Here is a 21297-nt window from a genome sequence, read left to right on the forward strand (position 1 = left end):
TACCAACTGTTGGATTTTGGAGCTGGGTCAACTGGAACTTCTGTTTATCAGTTTTTCTTGAACCCTAGGCATTTCTTTTCTAAGAAGCCTGAAGGAAATCCTAAGGCTTCAGCCACCATTCTCTGTTCTTTCGCACATTCCTTCTCAGGAACTCGCAAGAATACCTGATTTGGGGCTCTGGTTCATCCTAGGGTGGGGAGAGGGGACTACATTTCCCAGGACGCACCGCGAATAAACGCTGGAACTCTATCTCCCAGAATTCCTTGGGCTTCAATTCGGCCAGAAATCTTCCTTCGGGGGTTGGAGACGTCGGGGCCAAGATGGCGACGGGAACGGGCAGTAAGTATCTGCCTTACTCTTGCGTGGAAGGTGTTTGTAGAACCAAGGCCAGGCACCAGATCTGTCACACTCTCAGGGAGTAGAAGCAATGATTCACCTGAGAGCCCAGAGCCATCAGAGACTTGGGCTCGAGCGGCGCTGTTAAGGCCAGCGGTTGGGGGTTGAGGGCCCAGAACCGTGAAGTCTTACACTTAAGTAAGGCCGCGGAGTTTTTTTGTTTTTAGAATTTTTATTTATTGGCTGCGCTGGGTCTTCGTCGCTTTCCGTGGACTGTTCTCTAGTTGCCGCGAGGAGTGCTCCTGTCTAGTTGTGGTGTGCAAGGCCACGGAGCTTTGAGAAAAGCAGCCCAAGAAAATTCTTGTATGTTTGTCAGCTCTGCGGGGTGAGAGGGAAAAAAGGTGCCTTAGAGGCTCCGGCGTGCGGACAGAGATGCTGTGAGCCATATGGAGTGGCCGGGGTTCCAAAGAGTCATTTTCTGACGAACATTTGTGAGGCCTGTACTCACAGAGAAATGGGGCGTGTTAATCGTGAGCTTTTTCTGCCACTAGGGAAAAAATACATTTCCTGTATCTCAGCCATTTTCCTCTGTTTCAGGGACTGAGAAGGTCTTGTAGGCCTAAGAGCTTGAGGGGAATGGGTGTAACAGAGAAGTAAACAAGTTTATGCTAAGAAGGAGGCGGGGCAGTAGCGGGGGTTGGCCGCTCGGAATCCTGGGAAATAAGGCCTGGGGTCCGCTTTGGAATAAAGCATTCTTTTTTTTTTTTTGGCCAGGGCAGGGCGGGGAGGTTGGTGGTTGGCAGGATCATGGGACCCACGTCCCCTCTAGTGAAAAGGCACAGACTTAACCACTGGACCACCAGGGAAGTTCCTGGAATAAAGCATTCTTAAAACTGGGTTTTTTGGAAGAACTGCCCTAAATTAACTTGAGTTTTTTTGTTTTTTTTTAATATGGTAGAGTAACCATGGCATTTACAGAAAAATGTTTTGCCAGATAATCAAGTGCCGTTCTCAAGCAATGAATAGGCACCATCCTAGTGGTGGTGTTTACTAAAGAGGTGAAAATCAAGATTTGGTGATAGTGGCTCACTTTGTCCTTACAGGTTAGGACATTTTTGTATTAGACTTTTAATCCTCCCTTTGGGACTTAGTGCCTCAGTGGTTGTCTCTAAATCTTTCCTTTCAGAACATAAGCTGCTGAGTACTGGCCCTACAGAGCCATGGTCCATCCGAGAGAAGCTGTGTTTAGCGTCTTCTGTCATGAGGAGTGGAGATCAAAATTGGTAAGGTATCTAGGATATCTGCTTCCTTGGGTATTAGAAACCGTTTTGTTTTTTTTTTTCCTTCATGTAAGTACCGGTGGATTCCAGTAGTTAACGTTTAAGCAGTATTTGGTTAACAGCCTTCTTGAGATGCAATTACATATCACAAAATTATATTCACAGAATTCCCAGTATATTCACAGAATTTAACTTAATTTATTAAAATTATTAAAACTTATTCATATTTAATTTATTAAATTCACATAATTTAATATGTATCTGTAATAGGACCAATGCTAGAGTCTAATTTTACATTTTAAATACACTTGAAAGAAACCTCTTACCCCTTAAGGAATCACTCTACAAATCTCTTTGCCTCTCTAATATTTCCGCCTCCCTCACCAAACACTCATCTACTTTCTGTCTCTCTAGAGCTTATTCTGATCATTTCATATAGATGGAATCATATACTTCGTGGTACTCTGGGGCTGGCTTCTTTCACTTAGCATAATGCTTTCAGGGTTCATGCTGGAGTATGCATCAGTACTTTATTCTTTGTTTTGATGAAATTGTAGTTCCTTGCATGGGTTTACCACATTTTGTTCATTTGTTGATGAACATTTGAGTGGTTTTTACTTTGCTGAATATTAATGCCGCTGTGAACATTTGTGTACAAGCTTTTGTGCAGGCATGTTTTCATTTCTCTTGAAAGAGTGGAATTGCTGGATCATAGTTGAGTTCAGTCACTCAGTCGTGTCCGACTCTGCTACCCCATGGACTGCAGCACGCCAGGCTTCCCTGTCCATTACCAATTCCTGAAGTTTACTCAAACTCATGTCCATTGAGTTGGTGATACCATCCAACCATCTCATCCTCTGTTGTCCCCTTCTCCCGCCTTCAATCTTTCCCAGCATCAGGTCTTTTCAAATGAGTCAGCTCTTCACATCAGGTGGCCAAAATATTGGAGTTTCAGTTTCAACATCAGTCCTTCCAGTGAATATTCAGGACTGATTTCCTTTAGGATGGACTGGTTTGATTTCCTTGCAGTCCAAGGGACTCTCAATGGATCATATTATAACTCTTATTTATCTTTTTGAGGAACTGCTTTCAAACTAAAAAGTGGCCTCACCGTTTTACATTCCCACCAGCAATAAATGAGGGACCCAGTTTTTCTGCATGCTTGGCAAACATTTAGTCTTTTTGATTATAGCTGTACTGCTGAGTGTGAAATGGTATTGTATTGTGGTTTTAATTTGTATTTCTTTTAAGTACCAGAAAGTAGGACTGTGTGTGTTTTCCAATCTTTTTTTCTACCAGGACATAGTCTCATTTTTAACATTTGGTCTCCCCGCCCCCGACTTTTTTTTTTTCTCTGCGTATCTAAAGTTACCTTTTAATTGTCTTAAGTGTTAAAATTACTTAATAAACAAATTTGCATTTGTAGGGTTTATCTCTACTACTTTAACCATTCAAATGAGTTTATGAAAGCACCATTACTGATCACATGTAACACTTCTACAATTCTATATATTTTTCAAATAACTTTTCAAAGAGAAAACCAGAATACTCTAGGTAGCAGCTATTCTTGAGCTGGTAAACCCTGACAAAACAAAGCATGGTTATTTGCCGAATCTCAGATTGAGCTTAAATATAACTCAACTATAAACTGAATTCATTTTTATACAAAATATTAATATCAATAAACTGGATTGAGATAGAATCCAATATGTATATTTTGTTACAGTTTTCTTTAGTTTAAGAACATTTAAGTAAAAGTTTGAAATTTTAAATTGTATTTATGTTTTGAGGAGGTTCTTAAGATATAAAGTTCAAAATTCAAAATGGTATACATCTATATCTTATCTCCCAGGATTAGCAGTTCCTTGTGTGTTTCTCTGCCATTAAATTTTATACTTGAACAAATAAATATTTTCTTTTTTTCTCTCCTTTGAAAAAAAATCCTTTATTTATTTTTGGCTGTGCTGGGTCTTAGTTGCTGTGCACGGGCTTTCTCTAGTTGCTGCGAGCGGCGGCTACTCTTCCTTGGAGTGTGCGTTGTGGTGACTTCTTTTGTTGTAGTCTGGGCTCTGAAGGCAGGGCCTTCGTTGCCTCATGACATGTAGAATCTTTGCAGAGTGGGAATTGAACCTGTGTCCCCTGAATTGGCAGACATATTCTTAACCATTGGACCACCTTTTCTCTCTTTAAACACAAGTGGCTCTGGAGTAGGAAATGGCAACCCTCTCCAGTATTCTTGCCTGGAAAATTACATGGATGGAGGAGCCTAATGAGCTACAGTCCATGGAGTTGGACACGACTGAGCACTCATGCACCCACGCAATGTATAGTATAATTTTCACTGCTGTGTAAAGCAAATAAAGATCTTTCTCAAACATAACTGGTTATATACTATGCACCTTTTACTTTGGCACTGCTGCCTTTTTTTTTTTTTTCCTTCAACTTAGTATTATACCTTATAGATCATTGTATATCTTCATATGAATATCTAGGTCTTTTTAAAACAGCTGCATGATACTGTTTTATGGATATACCATAAGTTATTTAACTAGAACTTTGTTGATGGACATGTGCTAATAGAAATATAGTGTTGTATAATTATTTGTGGATTTGTACCTTAGACAAACTGAAAGTGGAATTATTGATTCAAAGAACATATAAGTTAAAAAAATTTGTTAAGCATTTCAATTGTCCTACTCAGATTTGTTTCAGTTTATACTCCCATTGGTGATATGTCATACCTATTTTTCTGTGCCTTGGCTCATAGAATGTGTTGTTATGTATTTTTGATCATTGACAGTGTAAGATCAAACTTTGAAATAGTTCTTGTATCTTTCACTTGCATCTGTCCTATGATGAGTGAAATTAAATATCTTCTGTTAAAAAGACACCTGTATTTCCTTTTCTGTAAATTGTCTATTCCCATTTTTCTGACTATTAGTCTTTCTCTTTAATTTTACTGGTAGGGTGGGGAGGGTGAAGGTGACTCATTATATATTAAGGAGATTAGCCATTTATCTACATCTTGGGGTACATTTTTTAAAAACTAGTGTGCTGTTTGGCTTTATTTGATGTAGTGTTTTTACGTTAAGGGTCTAAAATATAGTTTATTTATTAAAAGTTTTCTCTTAGAGCTCCTGGATTTTGTGACTTAATTAGAAAGTTCTTCCCTAGTCCAAGGTTATAAAATACTTTTCCTTTTTTTTCCCTAGTACTTCTGTGTACATTTAAAAAAATATTTAAATCTTGATTTGAAGGCTTTTCTTGATTTAAAGAAACTTTGTTATAAATCAGACTTTATTTTTTGCTGATAGTTGTCTACATAACAATGTTAAAGTGAATTTTTTAATAAATGAACTCTGTGAAAGCATTATCCCAACACAGAATTTAAAAAGTCGTATAAGTGCATCATAGCAGAAAATTGTCTTTTTTTTCCAGAAAATACTGTTATAAATATGTTCTGTATCACCACATTTATTTCATAGTTACTTTTACGGGTGTAATATTTTCTTGAGGGGAAGTACCATAAGTTAAATGTGCTGTTACAGGCATTTGGAAAAACCTAACTGTTCATCAGTCTGATCAGCACACTTGTGGTTATCGCAGGGAGGATGTCCGTGCCTTCTTCCTGGTGCTTCTTTTGTTGAAATTATTTTCATATATTACATCTTAAGAACTGTATTAGTAGATCAAAAGATAACTTTTGGGAGTCTGGAATATTGCTTCTCAAAAGACAGATATTTTCTAAAAGAACCAAAGAAAAAATTTCCTAAGTGAACAGAAATGATACCTTAGTGTAGGTCCTCATACATTCACTTCACTCAGGAAATACATCATGTAGGGAAACCATTTATCAATGATACTTTCCCTCCAAAATGACTTTTCAGTAGCTTTGTCCTTTGCCATAGTCATGTATTCCAGAATGTTTCCCAGTAGCAGTTTTTTCTCCAGATTTTGTACTCTAAACCTTGAACTGTGGATGTATACCTTCTCTCTCTCTCTTTTTTTTTTTTTTTTTCAATTTAGTGTGTGATGCTTTTCTCATTTTGTAGGGTATCAGTTAGCAGAGCCATCAAGCCCTTTGCAGAACCTGGCCGCCCTCCAGACTGGTTCTCTCAAAAAGTAAGTTCCCAAGTACATGTTCTTTTAGAGCATTTTTTGGGATGTAAAGTGGGTTCCCTTCCAGGTCCTGCCCATCCCCCCACCTGCCCTTCCACCCCTGTTTTTTTTTTTTCTCTTTAAGTATCTTGCTCATTTGGGCTTCCCTGGTTGCTCTGTGGTAAAGAATCTGCCTGCCAATGTAGGAGATACGGGTTGGGCCCCCGGTTGGGAAGATCCCCTGGAGAAGGAAATGGCAACCCTCTCCAGTATTCTTGCCTGGGAAATCCCATGGACAGAGGAGCCTGGATGGGCTACAGTTCATCAGAGTTTGACAAAAGAGTTTGACACAACCTGGTAACTAAAATTTTATTGAAGTATAGTTGATTTACAGTGTGTTAATTTCTCCTCTCCACACCCTCCCCCTGATAACCACAAGTCTGTTCTCTGTATCTGGAAATCTGTTTCTGTTTCATACATATGTTCATTTGTATTGTAGTTTAGATTCTACATATAAATGATATCATATGGTATTTGTCTTTCTCTTTCTGACTTACTTTGCTTAGTATGATCTCTAATTCTATCCTTGTTGCTGCCAATGGCATTATTTCATTCTTTTTTATGATTGAGTAATAATTCCATTATGTGCATACATACACACTTCACTGTCTTTATCCATGCATCTGTCGATGGACATTTAGGTGGTTTTCATGTCTTGACTGTTGTAAATAGTGCCGCTATGAACATAGAGGTGCATATATATTTTCAAATTATTGTTTTGTCCAGATATATGCCCCAGAGTGGGATTACTGGATCATATGATAATTCTATTTTTTATATTTTGTGGAACCTCTATACTGTTTTCTATATTTACATTTCCAACAATAGTGTTAAAGGGTTCTCATTTCTCCATACCCACTCTAACATTTATTATTTGTAAACTTTTTAGTGATGGTCTTTCTGACCGCTGTGACCAGGTCCTGCCCTTTTAAATCACAAGGCTTTTGTACCATGAAGAGTAGTTGAGAATACTTTTCCTTTTTCTCAGTATTTGCCAATCCATCCATGTATGCTCACACTGTTACAAACTATTCTTTTCAGTGTAGCATAGGAGTGAAAAACCCAGTCTTGTACATTAGACAGATCCGAGTTTAATATGATTTTACTTAAAACTTTGAACCATGATCCTTAGTTTTCTGATTTGTAGAATAGAGATAAAAGGTGACTCATGCTTGTTTAAATGATTTTGTTGAGATAATACCTAGAAAACATTTAGTTCAGTGCCATGTATATGGTAACTACTCAGTAGATATTAAATATTGGCTCTTAGCTTGTCTCTCCCCAATACACAAATTCCATGCCAGAATTTGTATTACATATTATACAAATACATATTTGTATTCTGTATTATGGTGTTGATTGTTTTGAACTGATTTGATTGCAAAGTAATTTGTCCTAAGCTACTCATACCTTAAATATAGCTCTCCTGTCTAAACCTTAGTGTATTATGTTGAAATTTTAAAAAGTCGTCCGTTTTTAGGCTTGGTCATCATGTTTTCACTTTTTCCACAGCACTGTGCTTCCCAGTACTCAGAGCTTCTAGAGACCACGGAGACCCCAAAGTGAGTACAGAGCCAGGCATTTGAACCAAATCTCTTTAGTGGAGAATATTTACTGTAGAAGTCTGCTTTTTTTTAAAACAGAAATTATTTATATTATGGTATGAAAAAATTGTAAAAATATAATAGTAATAATCTTTGGTTAGGTGGTGAAGATGCCTCAAAGAAAGCAAGTGGGAGTAGAAATAACGTTCTTCTTATTCAAGTCTGTATGTGTTTTTTAAAATTTTCCATAGACGGAAACGGGGTGAAAAGGGAGAAGTGGTAGAAACTGTTGAAGATGTCATTGTTCGGAAACTGACTGCTGAGCGAGTTGAGGAACTAAAGAAAGTGATAAAAGAAACCCAGGAAAAATATAGGTACATACCAGAGAGAATGCAAAATGGTTGGGAGAGACAAATGGGGCTACCTTAACTCTAGTCAGAAATTTTTAAATAGATTAAAAAACCTAGTCTACCCACCTCTCATCCTACAGACGACTGAAAAGAGATGCAGAACTAATTCAAGCTGGGCACATGGACAGCAGATTGGATGAACTTTGCAATGACATTGCGATGTGGGTTATATTATTTTTCCATCTATACTCCTTCTGTTTTTGCCCTCTTTACTCCTTATGTAATCTGGTTTATTTCCTACATCTGCTACCCCTTTAGACTTGAGAGATTTTTGGAAAGGGACAGCTGCAGAGTGGCCTAGAAGCTGGGAGGGGGTGGTGAGTCTTAGAAGGTAATGTGATAGAACATTTCACGTGAGAACATAACTTAGTTCTAACTTAAAAGTGGCTCTAGTTTGCTGAGGTAAAGAACTGATAGTTAGGTAGTATACTCAAACTTCCCTATTTTGCTGATAAAGTTTGTGTGTGTGTGTGTGTGTTTTTTTTTTTCCTTTAGGCTTTTCCTCTAAAAAGAGCTAGCCTGGCAAAAAAAAATTTCCTTGTGAGGGCATTATGAACTGTGGAGGAGCTAGAGTCGGCTAGGATCTAACCCTTAATTTTCTCTTTAGGAAAAAGAAACTGGAGGAAGAGGAGGCTGAAGTAAAGAGGAAGGCTACAGATGCAGCATATCAGGGTAAGGTGAACCTAATGACTAGCAGTTGACTGTGCAGTACTGCATGTTGATGGCAGGCGGAAAATATTTGTTAACACAGAATCCACTAATTCCAATTTACTTGCACACTTTCCTTTGTCGTCTTCTCTTTCATCAGAGTAAAAGTGTCCCTTTGTGTCCAGGAAGAAGCTCTTAGAAAGTGAGCTCTATTCAGAACTCACTTGACCTTGTGTTCTTTTAAGTACAAAAGCCTGATGATAACCTACTGAACATAAACAAGGTTTTAGAAGTCAAATTCTGTAAAAAGACTGAGAATAGCTCAGTGACTGGGTAAGGGGGGGAACTTAAGCATTTATAACTCTAGAAATACATGCTCTGAACCAATAAGGTCTTTCCTTGTTTAAAGCAGAATCTCAAGTTGTTGTAGAGGATACTGAGGGATGTTTAAATTACTTTGCTACTCTAGGAACTTTTAGGGTATACGAATTTGCTCATAGGAAAAATTAGGCTAAAAACTTGCAAAGAAAGCTTTCTAATCTAGATTCTTAACACTGCTTTAGTAATACAACATCTCTATTTGTCTTTTGTTGTATAATAGCAGAGTCTAGTTTTATTTTTTTAATCTTGAAGACAGAAATCCTTCTTTTTTATGTTCTAGCCCGTCAAGCAGTAAAAACACCCCCTCGGAGGTTACCTACTGTGATGGTCCGCTCTCCTATAGATTCTGCCTCCCCTGGAGGTGATTATCCACTTGCGGACTTGACTGCAACCACTATGGAAGAGGCCGCCTCTGGGGTGAGTGTATTTCCATCCACAGGAATTGATCAGCAAGGGGCAATAAGCCAGCTGAGAGCTGAGTAATGAGGAAACCACTTTTGGCTTAGAGACTGTTTCCTCTCTTGGTCTGAATGCTGAAGACTCACCATGTTCTGTGCTTTAGGATAAGAATGGACCTAAAAGCATTGAGCCTTTTGAACCGTTTTTAGAAATAGGTAAAAGACTAAGTTAAGGAATTACTTGTAAGTGTACTGGTCTTATGAAATTCTTGCTGAAATATAGGATGACTTCTTTGTAAATACAATATTGGTAGTGGGTAAGGAGTTTATAAAAGGCAAGTTGGGTGGAAAGATTGGGTCATTTTGGGTTTGAGTGGGTGGAAGAGAAAAATTTGGGAGGGAGAAAGGTGTGATTAAGAGCAAGAGGGGTTGAGGGTTTCTGGGCAGTTCCGCTCAGGACTAATAAAGTAATAGTTAGATACACTAACCCATCCAGATTAGTAGGGAACCTTCCTGAGTTTGAGAAGTCAGATAAAGGTTCTCTGTTGTCTCTTAGGTAACCCCTGGGACTTTGCCGAGTACCCCAGTCACCTCGTTTCCTGGAATTCCTGACACCCTTCCTCCAGGCTCTGCACCCTTAGAAGCCCCCATGACCCCAGTAACAGATGATTCACCCCAGAAAAAGATGCTTGGACAGAAAGCAACTCCACCCCCTTCCCCTCTGCTGTCAGAGCTCTTGAAGAAGGGCAGCCTCCTGCCTACTAGCCCCAGACTGGTATGGAGACTTCTGTGGGTGTTTGAGAGCTGTGGTGATTTAGTAATTTGGAAGGGAGTGCCTGGGACCTAAAATATAACCTAAAATATACATGGAAAAAAAGTTCAAAAGAGGAAGAGATCTCCTAGTTAAATGTTAATTTAAAAACAAAACAAGTAGTTGATAGTATCCTTGGGTCCTGAGGTATCTGAAACCATAATTATTTTGGTTCTCTTCTCCAGAGGACTCTTGTTCATAACATTTGAAAATTAGAGTTTCCCCGGGTCTGCAATTATTTTCTTTGGATATTAACTTTTAGTTTCATGAAGTTTGGCCAACTGCTGGAGCTTTTTTTGGGAAGTGGTAATAAAGGAAAGCTTGAGTGTAGCCTTCGCCTTTGTTCTTCCCTGGTAGGTCAATGAGAGTGAAATGGCTGTGGCTTCTGGCCACCTGAACAGTACAGGTGTCCTCTTGGAGGTAGGCGGGGTCCTTCCCATGATACATGGTGGGGAGATGCAGCAAACACCCAGCACTGTTGCAGCCTCCCCTGCTGCCTCAGGTAAGTCACTACTTTTCCATTATCTACTTTGTTTTAGAAATGTTGAATATGGCATTGATTGCCCTTGGTTTCTAGCCTTGGTTATTAAGCAACTGTGAATCCTAGATTTAAAGCCCAACCTTGGAGCTGCATTACCTCTTAAGCCACATGGAGCTCAAAATTATAAATCCATTTCATCTTCAAATTACTGAATATCTTAGATGAACATGGTATAGATTGTATTAAGAATAGTGAAGTTAATGGTCAAGGTGCAAAATCACAGAAGAGTGCTAGGGATACCTGAAACTAGTATAGGGAGACAAGATTTGGAACTAAAACGCTAGACTTAACAAGTTTCAGGCCTGCCATGCCCTGGGTTTGTGGCCTTGGATAGGTAACTTTAACTCTCGAGTCTCAATTTTCTGTTTTATTAGTTGCAATATACATACTCCTCAAGGATGTAGTAAGAATTAAATGAGGTAGAAAATGTAAAGCAAAAAAGAGTTTTATAAAATGCCAAACGTTAGATTTTGGTGTTTGAGTGATGTTACATTTGAGTGGTTTATAGCATGCTTAACTTCAGCAGAAGTGACAGATTAACTCATACTGTTTTTGTTTGTTTGTTTGTTTTTAAATTGCCTTTCATCTTTCATATGAGTTGTGTATTCTAGTGCTTTGAGTCATTCCTAACTTGGCAGAAGATCTTAAGTGAGATTTGGAAAAGTAAGGATATAGATAATGAGCTTATTTAACAGAAGAGTTGCTTTCATCCTTTGAGACTAAAAATTTCTTTGTTTGAGTCTTAAAGTGGCTGTTATTTGCTTCTTGTTCATGTGCTTTCTTTTTACCTCGTTTGTGTGCCTCTTTGTCTGTTAGGTACTCCTACTCTTTCCCGGCTTTTAGAAGCTGGTCCTACACAGTTCACCACACCTCTTGCTTCCTTCACTACTGTTGCCAGTGAACCTCCAGTTAAACTTGTGGCACCCTCTGTAGAATCTGTATCCCAGGCTACCATTGTCATGATGCCTGCGTTGCCAGCACCATCCTCTGCTCCGGCTGTCTCCACTCCTGAGAGTGTAGCTCCAGGTGCGTCCTTGACCCACGCCCTGAGCAGCAACTAGATCCAAAGTTTCATTTTGAGCTTCATTTAGAGAAAGGTGACCAAGAGCATTAGCTTCTGTTCTCTATAGACATGTACTATCTTTATCCTTACAAAAACAAGGATATGAGAAGTGGGTGGGCATTTATTCATTGGTGAAAAGGACTAAGTGTACACATATAAGTGGGCTTGAGAATGTGTTCTCACCTTTCTAGTTAAAACTGAGGAGAAGAAAATAAAGGCAGATGTAAGATAACTTCTGCTGAGCTTAGGTTTATGGGTACTTCACATCTGAGCTTTGCTGTGATCTCCAGTTGGGCAGTTGATAACAAGCTTCTGAGATGGTTTTCTTTTCCTATTATTCAGTGAGTCAGCCTGACACCTGTGTTCCCATGGAGGCTGTAGGGGATCCACATACTGTGACTGTTTCCATGGATAGCAGTGAAATCTCCATGATTATCAATTCTATCAAAGAAGAGTGTTTCCGATCAGGGGTAGCAGAAGCCCCTGGAGGATCAAAGGCTCCCAGCATTGATGGGAAGGAAGATTTAGATCTGGCTGAGAAGATGGATATTGCGGTGTCTTACACAGGTGAAGAGCTGGATTTTGAGACTGTTGGGGACATCATTGCCATCATTGAGGACAAGGTAACTATTTACCAAAGCCCCGAGGAATGTCTCATGGGTCCTGCATAGACTTCTCTCCTCAGCTTCTCCTTGCAGTAAAGATTACATAAACAGCTCTCCTTCCTCCCGTCTCCATCTCTGTAGTACCAAAGCCCTTTGATGCTGACATACTAGTCATCTGCCCAACCTACTGGTTTGCACCAGACAGGTACCTGTACATTGGTTGCTTCTTCTACCTGGAGGAGATGGAGAGAGAAGCTCAGATTCAGGCCATCTCATTGGGTGCTAATGAATTGAGGGACTTGGGCTTCTTTTTGTGACTTCAACAGTGTGTGTATTATGGGACAGGTAGATGACCATCCTGAAGTGCTGGATGTGGCCGCAGTGGAGGCAGCACTGTCATTCTGTGAAGAGAATGATGATCCCCAGTCACTGCCTGGCCCCTGGGAGCACTCTATCCAGCAGGAACGGGATAAGCCAGTACCACTCCCTGCACCAGAGATGGCAGTCAAGCAAGAGAGGCTGGACTTTGAAGACACAGAAAGCAAAGGAATCCATGAACTGGTGGACATCAGGGAGCCCAGTGTTGAGATCAAAATGGAACCTGCAGAACCAGAGCAAGGCATTTCAGGGGCTGAAATGGTATCTGGAGTTGTTCCAGCCACAAATATGGAGCCACCAGAACTCAGGAGTCAGGACTTAGACGAGGAACCCAGAAGTATAGCAACTGGAGAAATTACTGAAGCAGATGTTTCCAGTAGGAAAGGTGATGAGACTCCACTTACAGCAGTGAAGACAGAGGTATTTAAGATCAGGGGCTTGGTAGGGGCTTGGGAGAGGGTAGAGGGTTATACCTTATGTAAGAAGGGACAGTTTGGGCCTTTGGTTTTCCTGTTGTATTCCTGAGTTCTGACATGTTGGTGTCCAAAGCCCATAGGTATGATCAGTGCTATATATATTTACTTAATCCTGTTCCTGTTAAGGTGACCATTAGAATCATATTTCATGGGTAAGACTTAGAATTTCTTGTACAGTTTCATTATCATTGAACAATAAAGTAGAAGCTTTAGCGATTTACCAGGACTTAAGGTACTTATCTTTTTTGGTCTTCAGGCATCCCCTGAAAGCATGTTGTCTCCATCACATGTTGTCTCAAATACCATTGAAGATCCTTTAGAGGCAGAGACTCAGCACAAGTTTGAAATGTCAGGTAAATAAATAATAAAGCCAGGACATATATACTCTATAACTAACTTTAAATCATTTGCTTTGGCTTCTGAGGGATTGTGGGTTGTGGGCAAGTAGAGGAGATAGAGTAGGTCAGCATGGAAAGGAGAGCTGCAGGGGATTATTGTCCATAGGAACGGGAGGGCTAAGGTGGAAAAATGTTCAGGTAGTCTTTCTCTCCTCTGCAGACTCATTGAAAGAAGAATCAGGGACTATTTTTGGAAGCCAGATAAAGGTATTTCAGACTTTTCTTTATTCCTCTTGCTGTGTGACTAGATTTCCCTATAGCACTACCTTTTTAATGAATTTGAGTAAACTCACATCTTTATTCTCTGAGATGAGACTGGTTAAGGAGTTGCATGGGGAAAAGCTGCAGTGGACAGTTAGGCATAGTGGGAATACTGTGGCAACATGTGCTTCCTATCTGAAAGAGTTTATGACTATCACACAGACCCTTCTTTGTGTATAATGCACAGAGAAGCTTTGATACATTCAGAAGATTTGGAGTGAGTAGGGATACCAGAGCCAGGGAAAGCATACAGGAAATCAGATTATTAGTTATATTATACAAAGAAAGTCATCCAAAGTTTTCTTTTTAGAATTACTTAAGCAGTAGTAACAAACAGACTTAAAGTAATGTGATGTGAGCTTGCTCCATCAGATGAGACACAAAATAAAAACTATTTTTGATAATTTGTACCCAGGGTCAGAGTTCCTCTCAAGAGCAAGGGGAAAGAAGGAACGCCTCTTAGCTTAGTCTTAAGTAAGTAGCTTTTTTTTTCTTCCTTTTAAAAAGATCCTGGGTCTTATTCTTTGTCCAGGTTCTAAATTACTTGATCAGTCAGTATCTGTAAGTAGATGCTAGTATAAGTGATAGAGGGCTCAGTCAGGAAATAGTGTGAGGCCATTTTCTAGAACTAATCTGACCCAAAAGACAGATCACGTTTAATGATGCTTTGCTGGATAGTTTTGCTCTCCTTTCAATTTGTTGACTGGAACACACTATGTCTAAGGATGCCCCAGGTGAGGATGAGGAGGAAGATGGAGTCAGTGAAGCGGCAAGCCTAGAGGAGCCTAAGGAAGAAGATCAAGGAGAAGGCTATTTGTCAGAAATGGATAACGAACCCCCTGTGAGTGAGAGTGACGATGGCTTTAGCATTCACAATGCTACACTGCAGTCCCACACACTGGCAGACTCCATTCCCAGCAGCCCTGCTTCTTCACAGTTGTGAGTATTAGCAATTCTTTCTTTGGGGTCAAGGCAGTGAAGGTGAGAAGTAGGAGAGGATCTTTTCTTTAGTCTTACTTTTTCATCTTCACTTTCTTGGCCTGAACAAACATTTGATAAATAGTTAGAACTTTTTTTTTGGACTTATACCAAGTGGGACTCTCCTATTTTATTTCAGCTCTGTCTGTAGTGAGGATCAGGAAGCTATTCAGGCACAGAAAATCTGGAAGAAAGCCATCATGCTTGTATGGAGAGCTGCAGCTAATCATAGGTGAGTGGGCTTTACCAGTTAATAGGAACATTTCCTCCTGCTCTTTTGGTAACTAGAAAAGTCTAAATAGGCTTATATATGATTGATAGCGTTGGCTCTTAAAACCTTCAGCCCTTCAGATCAAGTTCCATTACTTGAGCTTCTTGGAGGAAAAGTCAGTAATTGGCACCAAATTCTTTTTGGACAGGTATGCCAATGTCTTCCTCCAGCCTGTTACAGATGACATAGCACCTGGCTACCACAGCATTGTACAGAGGTAAGCCATGACTCATTCAGCCTGCTGTCTTGGCCTGAACTTTTCCAGTCTTAGTGGACTTTTCTATAGACAGAAAGTTTAAAGCAAATTTTATTTGATGTAAGGATGACAGAATACTAAACTAATTATTTCATTGACTGGATCATTGAGTCTAAAAAGAATTAACCCCCTTTATTACCTTTCTCAATATTTATTTGACTGACTTTTTGTTTTTATGTTAAGTACTTGTTTGGGTTTTAAGTACTTGTTTTCAGTTCAGTTCAGTCACTCAGTCGTGTCCGACTCTTTGCGACCCCATGAATCGCAGCACTCCAGGCCTTCCTGTCCATCACCAAATCCCGGAGTTCACTCAGACTCGCGTCCGTTGAGTCAGTGATGCCATCCAGCCATCTTATCCTCTGTCATCCCCTTCATCTCCTGCCCCGAATCCCTCCCAGCATCAAAGTCTTTTCCAATGAGTCAACTCTTTGCATGAGGTGGCCAAGGTACTGGAGTTTCACCTTTAGCATCATTCCTTCCAGAGAAATCCCAGGGTTGATCTCCTTCAGAATGGACTGGTTGGATCTCCTTGCAGTCCAAGGGACTCTCAAGAGTCTTCTCTAACACCACAGTTCAAAAGCATCAATTCTTGGGTGCTCAGGCTTCTTCACAGTCCAACTCTCACATCCATACATGACCACTGGAAAAACCATAGCCTTGACTAGACGGACCTTAGTCGGCAAAGTAATGTCTCTGCTTTTGAATATGCTATCTAGGTTGGTCATAACTTTTCTTCCAAGGTGTAAGCGTCTTTTAATTTCATGGCTACAATCACCAGGGCTTTATATTTGAGTCCTGGCAGCTGGGACTGAAAGTATATATTAGGAAGTGTATGTGGTAATAACATATTCAAAGATCCTATTGAGTCATCTTTCCCTCTCTGCTCCCATTTTCCCCTGCTCTGTTTTTTAGGCCTATGGATTTGTCAACTATTAAGAAAAACATTGAAAATGGACTGATCCGCAGCACAGCTGAATTTCAGCGTGACATTATGCTGATGTTCCAGAATGCTGTGATGTATAATAGCTCAGACCACGATGTCTATCATATGGCAGTAGAAATGCAACGAGATGTTTTGGAGCAGATCCAGGTACTTTGAGTATCCTGAGTGTTTTAAATTATTCAAGAGAAGGATTTATGTTGATACTGGGAAGGGGTGCTGGGATTTTTACTTGGAATAGCCATCGGGAACACAGTTACAATTTTCTTCTTGCTGTATTTATGTTGGTTTTCTCATGTTGGTTTGCTAAACGAGTTGTGAGGAAATATTCTACCTTTCTTGGGCATATATCAATAAAATTTTTATAAAATGGTGAATGTATATTTTTAAGTGACATAAAGTATGTACATGGTAGACAGCCCTTTTCATTGCAGGGAACCTACGTTTATTCTGTAGTTGCATTACCAGGTACCCTTTGGGTATTGAGCTTAAAAGGATGTTGTCTGTCTCTACAGAAAGATAGTGATTAGTGCCTAGTGATTACTTAAGTTGCTTCAGTTCATCTAGTTGTATTCTCATTTTCTTTCTTAGAGCATATAGATTTGTTTTTAAGGATTTTTAAAAATTGAAGTATATAGTTAATTTACAGTGTTGTGTTAGTCTCAAGTAGACAGCAGATTGATTCAGTTTTATATATATATATATATATATATAATTAGTTTGGTGCAAAAGTAATTGCAGTTTTGCATTGTTGAACTTTGCCATTTGATATTGGAATACATTCTTAAATTTGTTAAATAAATGTGGTTATGTTATACATCATTTTAATGCACGTTTCTTGCTTTTTGTTTTTTTTGCTAATGACATTACTTGCCGTGTGTTTTATATTTATTGTAGACTATGGAAATGATGTTAGACAAAAAGCAAATTCAAGCGATTTTCTTATTTGAGTTCAAAATAGGTCGTAAGGCAGCAGAGACAATTTACAACCTCAACAACACATTTGCCCCAAGAATTGCTAATAAACAGTGCAGTGCTGGTTCAAGAAGTTTTGCAAAGGAGATGAGAGCCTTGAAGATGAGGAGCTTAGTGGCTGGCCAATGAAAGTTGACAATGGCCAATTGAGAGCCATCATCGAAGCTGATTCTCTTACAACTACGCGAGAAGTTGCCAAAGAACTCAATGTCAACCATTCTATGGTTGTTCAGAATTTGAAGCAAATTGGAAAGGTGAAAAAGCTTGATAAGTGGGTGCCTCCTGAGCTGACCACAAATCAAAAAAATCGTTTTGAAGTGTTGTCTTCTCTTACTTCATACAACAACAGCAGACCATTTCTTGATTGGATTGTGGCATGTGATGAAAAGTGGATTTTATACAACAACAGGCGACAACCAGCTCAGTGGCTGGACTAAGAAGAAGCTCCAAAGCACCTCTCAAAGCTGAACTCGCACCAAAAACAGGTCATGGTCACTGCTTGGTGGTCTGCTACCGGTCTGATCCACCACAGCTTTCTGAATCCCTGTGAAACCATTACATCTGAGAAGTACGCTCAGCAGATCGATGAGATGCACCATAAATTGTAACTCCTGCAACTGGCATTGGTCAATAGAAAGGGCCCAGTTCTTATCCATGACAACACCCAACCGCAGATCACACAACCACCACTTGAAAAGTTGAATGAATTGGGCTATGAAGTTTTGCCTCATTTGCCATATTCTCCTGACCTCTCGCCAACTTACTACCACTTCTTCAAGCATCTCAACAACTTTTTGTAGGGAAAATGCTTCTACAACCAGTAGGAGGCAGAAAATGCTCTCCGAGAGTTTGTTGAATCCCAAAGCATGAGTTTTTATGCTACAGAAATAAACTTTATTTCTCATTGGCAAAAATGTGTTGATTGTAATGGTTCCTATTTTGATCAATAAAGATGTATTTGAGCCTGGTTATAATGATTTAAAATTCATGGTCTGAAACCACAATTACGTTTGCACCAACCTAATATATATGTTCTTTTTCAAATTCTTTTCTATTATAGGTTATTGTAAGATAACTAAGTATGGTTCCGTGTTTTATGCAGTTAGAGCATAGAGATTTTGATGCTGTATTGTAGCAACAACAAAAACTTAGAGCCATTTGGCATTTTCTGATTGTTTATCATACCCAAGAAGAATTAAAACCTAATGTGCTAAACTTCTAATTAGTAGATGTATTTGAATGGTGTTTGCAGAATGGTACCGTAGTCCTATTTACAAAGCCTAAGGTGTCTTCGTTCTTCCCTGATGGATCAGGTCTCTAGGGCCAACTCTGTTTCTTCTCCCTACAGCAATTCCTGGCCACACAGTTGATTATGCAAACCTCTGAGTCTGGGATCAGTGCTAAAAGTCTTCGAGGCAGAGATTCTACCCGCAAACAGGATGCTTCAGAGAAGGTGAGGAGACCAAGGAAGAGCATGTGTGCCGGTGTTCCAGTGATAGAAGTCTGAAGCATCCAGGGAACCTTATGTTACTACTTGGTACTGCAGGCTTCTACATTCCAGTGGTATACAGACATCAAGATCTTAAAATGGTAGTTGTTTGCTCCCATCAAACATTGAAGAAACCTGCTGTGACTGAAAGACACAGTCACATAGGAGAAATTGTGGGCTGAGTGAATGAATTATTATCTCCTCTGGAAGAGTGCTCACAAGTTGGGAGAAATGACTTAGCTTGTAGCATTTGGGGACCATCAGTTCCTATTCCAGAGGCATAATGGCCAGATTGCTTTTGGATCTCTTTCCTCTTATTCTTGAGTTTTAAAATTTTGTCTTTGTGTGCGTGGTGCTTGTGTCTCTGTCCTGAGGTTTGGGTTGCTTGCAGCTGAGAGTTTCTGTGGAACCTGATCAGTGTTTGTTTGTCCTCTAACAGGACAGTGTCCCCATGGGCTCTCCTGCCTTCCTTCTCTCTCTCTTTGTAAGTATTGAATGCTGCAAGGGGTGGTGTTGCCACAAAGATTCTCAGCTCTTGCTGGGGGTGGGTGGCAGAGGGAAATCCAACGTGCAGACTGTGGCAATGTCTCAAACTTCTGTTTATTCAAGTCATCAAATAAGAAACTGCCTCTTCTGCATTCCTGTCTTTCTGCATGTGTGTGTGTGGGGGCTGGGTAGGGACTGTTTCAAGACTTCGCTAAGCTGAAATGAGGTATTCTTGGTAAGGATCTAGGATGCATGTGCTCCTCATTTCTTGACTTCACCTTTTGACAGTCCTTTTTTTTAATAAATAGAAGATTGCTCAGAGCAGCAGCTGCTAACTGGCATTTAAAAAGATACTCTGCGCATGGGTTTTTTTTTTTTTTCTTTTCCTTAAGTTGCAAGAGTGATGCCTGATATATAAACATCCAGTAAAATTTAAGATAAAAGATCTCAGTAACAATGACCCCTACCTTTAGTAGTGGCTGGTGGAATTAGAGATAAGCATAATAAAGCTAACCTAAAGACTTCTTTCTTTTCCTCTCTGATTTGAACAAACCTTTGACTAAGTGTTCATTACGAGGCACTGATTCATGATATGATGAAGGGATATCAGCCTAGAAAACCATATGATTTTAAAACTCACTGAATTTTTTCTTGGAGCTTTGTTTTCCTCATCTGTGTGATGGAGATAATATTATGAGGTACCTGTCCAGCCTACCTCACAGGGATGTTGTGAGGATAAAATGGAATAATAGGTGTGACTGGCTTGAAAAAAAAAATTAAAATGTTCTACAGATGCAAGGGTGTTATTTTTATACTTAATGTTGTCTCAGAGGCAGCTTGTGTTCATGAGCTCTAAGAAGTCCTTGCATATTAGAAATGTAAAAATGGCCTGGCGCAGCTGAAGTGTTCACTAGCTCATCTTACCTACAGGCCTCAGCCTGTACAACAGACAGAACACTGTAGTCTCCATTCTTTCTTACTGGCCTGCAACAGTGACTGTGTCCCGAACCAATTGACTGGTTGTTGCAAGGCTGGTTAATAGAATCTTTTATCTATTGAAGACAGCAAAGTATTGCACAAGAGGAAGGAGCTGGGCTGCAGGGAGAGAGCAGCAGATGGAAAGAAGCTTTCTGATTGTCCTGATCTCATGGAAAACAACTCAGGAGGTGCTAGGGAACTAGTGCCAGGGTCAGTCTGCAGGAAAGGCCTTTCTTATAGGGATCAACAGCTGGACAGGTATGTTAGCCAAGAATCTCACTATCCACTGCCCTTTCTGGCTCTCACACCCATCTTTTACTCTTGTTCCTTTGCACATCATTTGGGGCCTGGGTGGGATGACTCAGTCATTCTGTGGGACCCCAGGGCAGGAGCAAGGTACTCTGTCCTTTATTTCTTCTCACACACTACTCAAAGGTGCTTTTTAGCCCGCTCTGTGGAAGGACAGATAAATGCCCCTCATTCCCTGGATTTTTCTGTTGATTCTCCTCCCTCTTTCCTCCTAAAACCAAATCCCCAGCATTCTTGTTGCACCTCTCTTACATCATAGGTAACTCATTCACACTCCCTTTCTTTATCTGCCTGTCATCTAGGATGGGGGAACCAGGGGGCGCCGCTGTGCCATTGAAGCAGATATGAAGATGAAAAAGTGAAGCCTCAGAGTATCTGCATTGAGCTGAACCTGAAACAGAAGTAAAGATAACGCTTGGGCTTGTGGCCCAGTTTCAGAAGTTGAAGTTACAGAAGAGGAGGTGCCTGGGCCACATGACATACTGGGAAAATCTCTCTCAGAGAGCTGGAGTAGCACAATTGCCTGTTTTAGGGCAAAAATCATGGTCTGTGTTAATATCCTGATGTGTTGCTAGCAGATTGTAGCTAGTTTGTACTGTCTTGTGAAGTGTACAGACTTTAAAAACAAAAACCTGTGAAATGTGTATGTACACAATAAACTCTGAAAGATAAGAAAACTCTAGCCTTTGTTGTGTTCTTAGAGTATGTGAGTGGGAGTGTGAAACTTAGGATTTGTTCTGCATGGTAACTAATCATTTATGGAATGAGATTGTTAGAGGGGGAAAGTGGTCTTGTAATATGAACTGTTCTACTACAGGTCAGAGTTTGTAATATTTAAAAGTATTGCATTATGTAGTCAGGACTGTCTTACTCAGCTTTTCTTGAATGATTGGGGAAACAAGGTTTTCAGTGTTCTGTTCATGGCAT

General features: G+C 39.9%; 1 protein-coding gene across 7 annotated transcripts; it reads left to right on the forward strand.

The window, feature by feature from the left end:
* BRD8 (bromodomain containing 8) lies at positions 29–21052 on the forward strand. Of its 7 annotated transcripts, XM_005682981.3 has the most exons (22): positions 29–339; positions 1523–1619; positions 5669–5738; positions 7287–7336; positions 7570–7692; positions 7809–7889; positions 8336–8400; positions 9038–9174; positions 9712–9930; positions 10324–10468; positions 11324–11533; positions 11913–12193; positions 12521–12973; positions 13286–13382; positions 13588–13634; positions 14413–14627; positions 14806–14898; positions 15086–15154; positions 16106–16283; positions 18457–18561; positions 19037–19081; positions 20673–21047. In XM_005682981.3, exons 1-22 carry the CDS (start codon positions 321–323, stop codon positions 20730–20732), a joined length of 2859 nt encoding a protein of 952 aa, XP_005683038.1. In that variant the 5' UTR covers positions 29–320; the 3' UTR covers positions 20733–21047. The 7 variants fall into 7 exon arrangements, with proteins under 7 accessions (XP_005683038.1, XP_005683039.1, XP_013821041.1 ...); XM_005682982.3 differs by lacking the exon at positions 19037–19081 and having other exon boundaries at positions 20673–21052; XM_013965587.2 differs by lacking the exon at positions 11324–11533.

This window comes from Capra hircus, chromosome 7 (assembly GCF_001704415.2).
Source record: "Capra hircus breed San Clemente chromosome 7, ASM170441v1, whole genome shotgun sequence".
NCBI lineage: Eukaryota > Metazoa > Chordata > Mammalia > Artiodactyla > Bovidae > Capra > Capra hircus.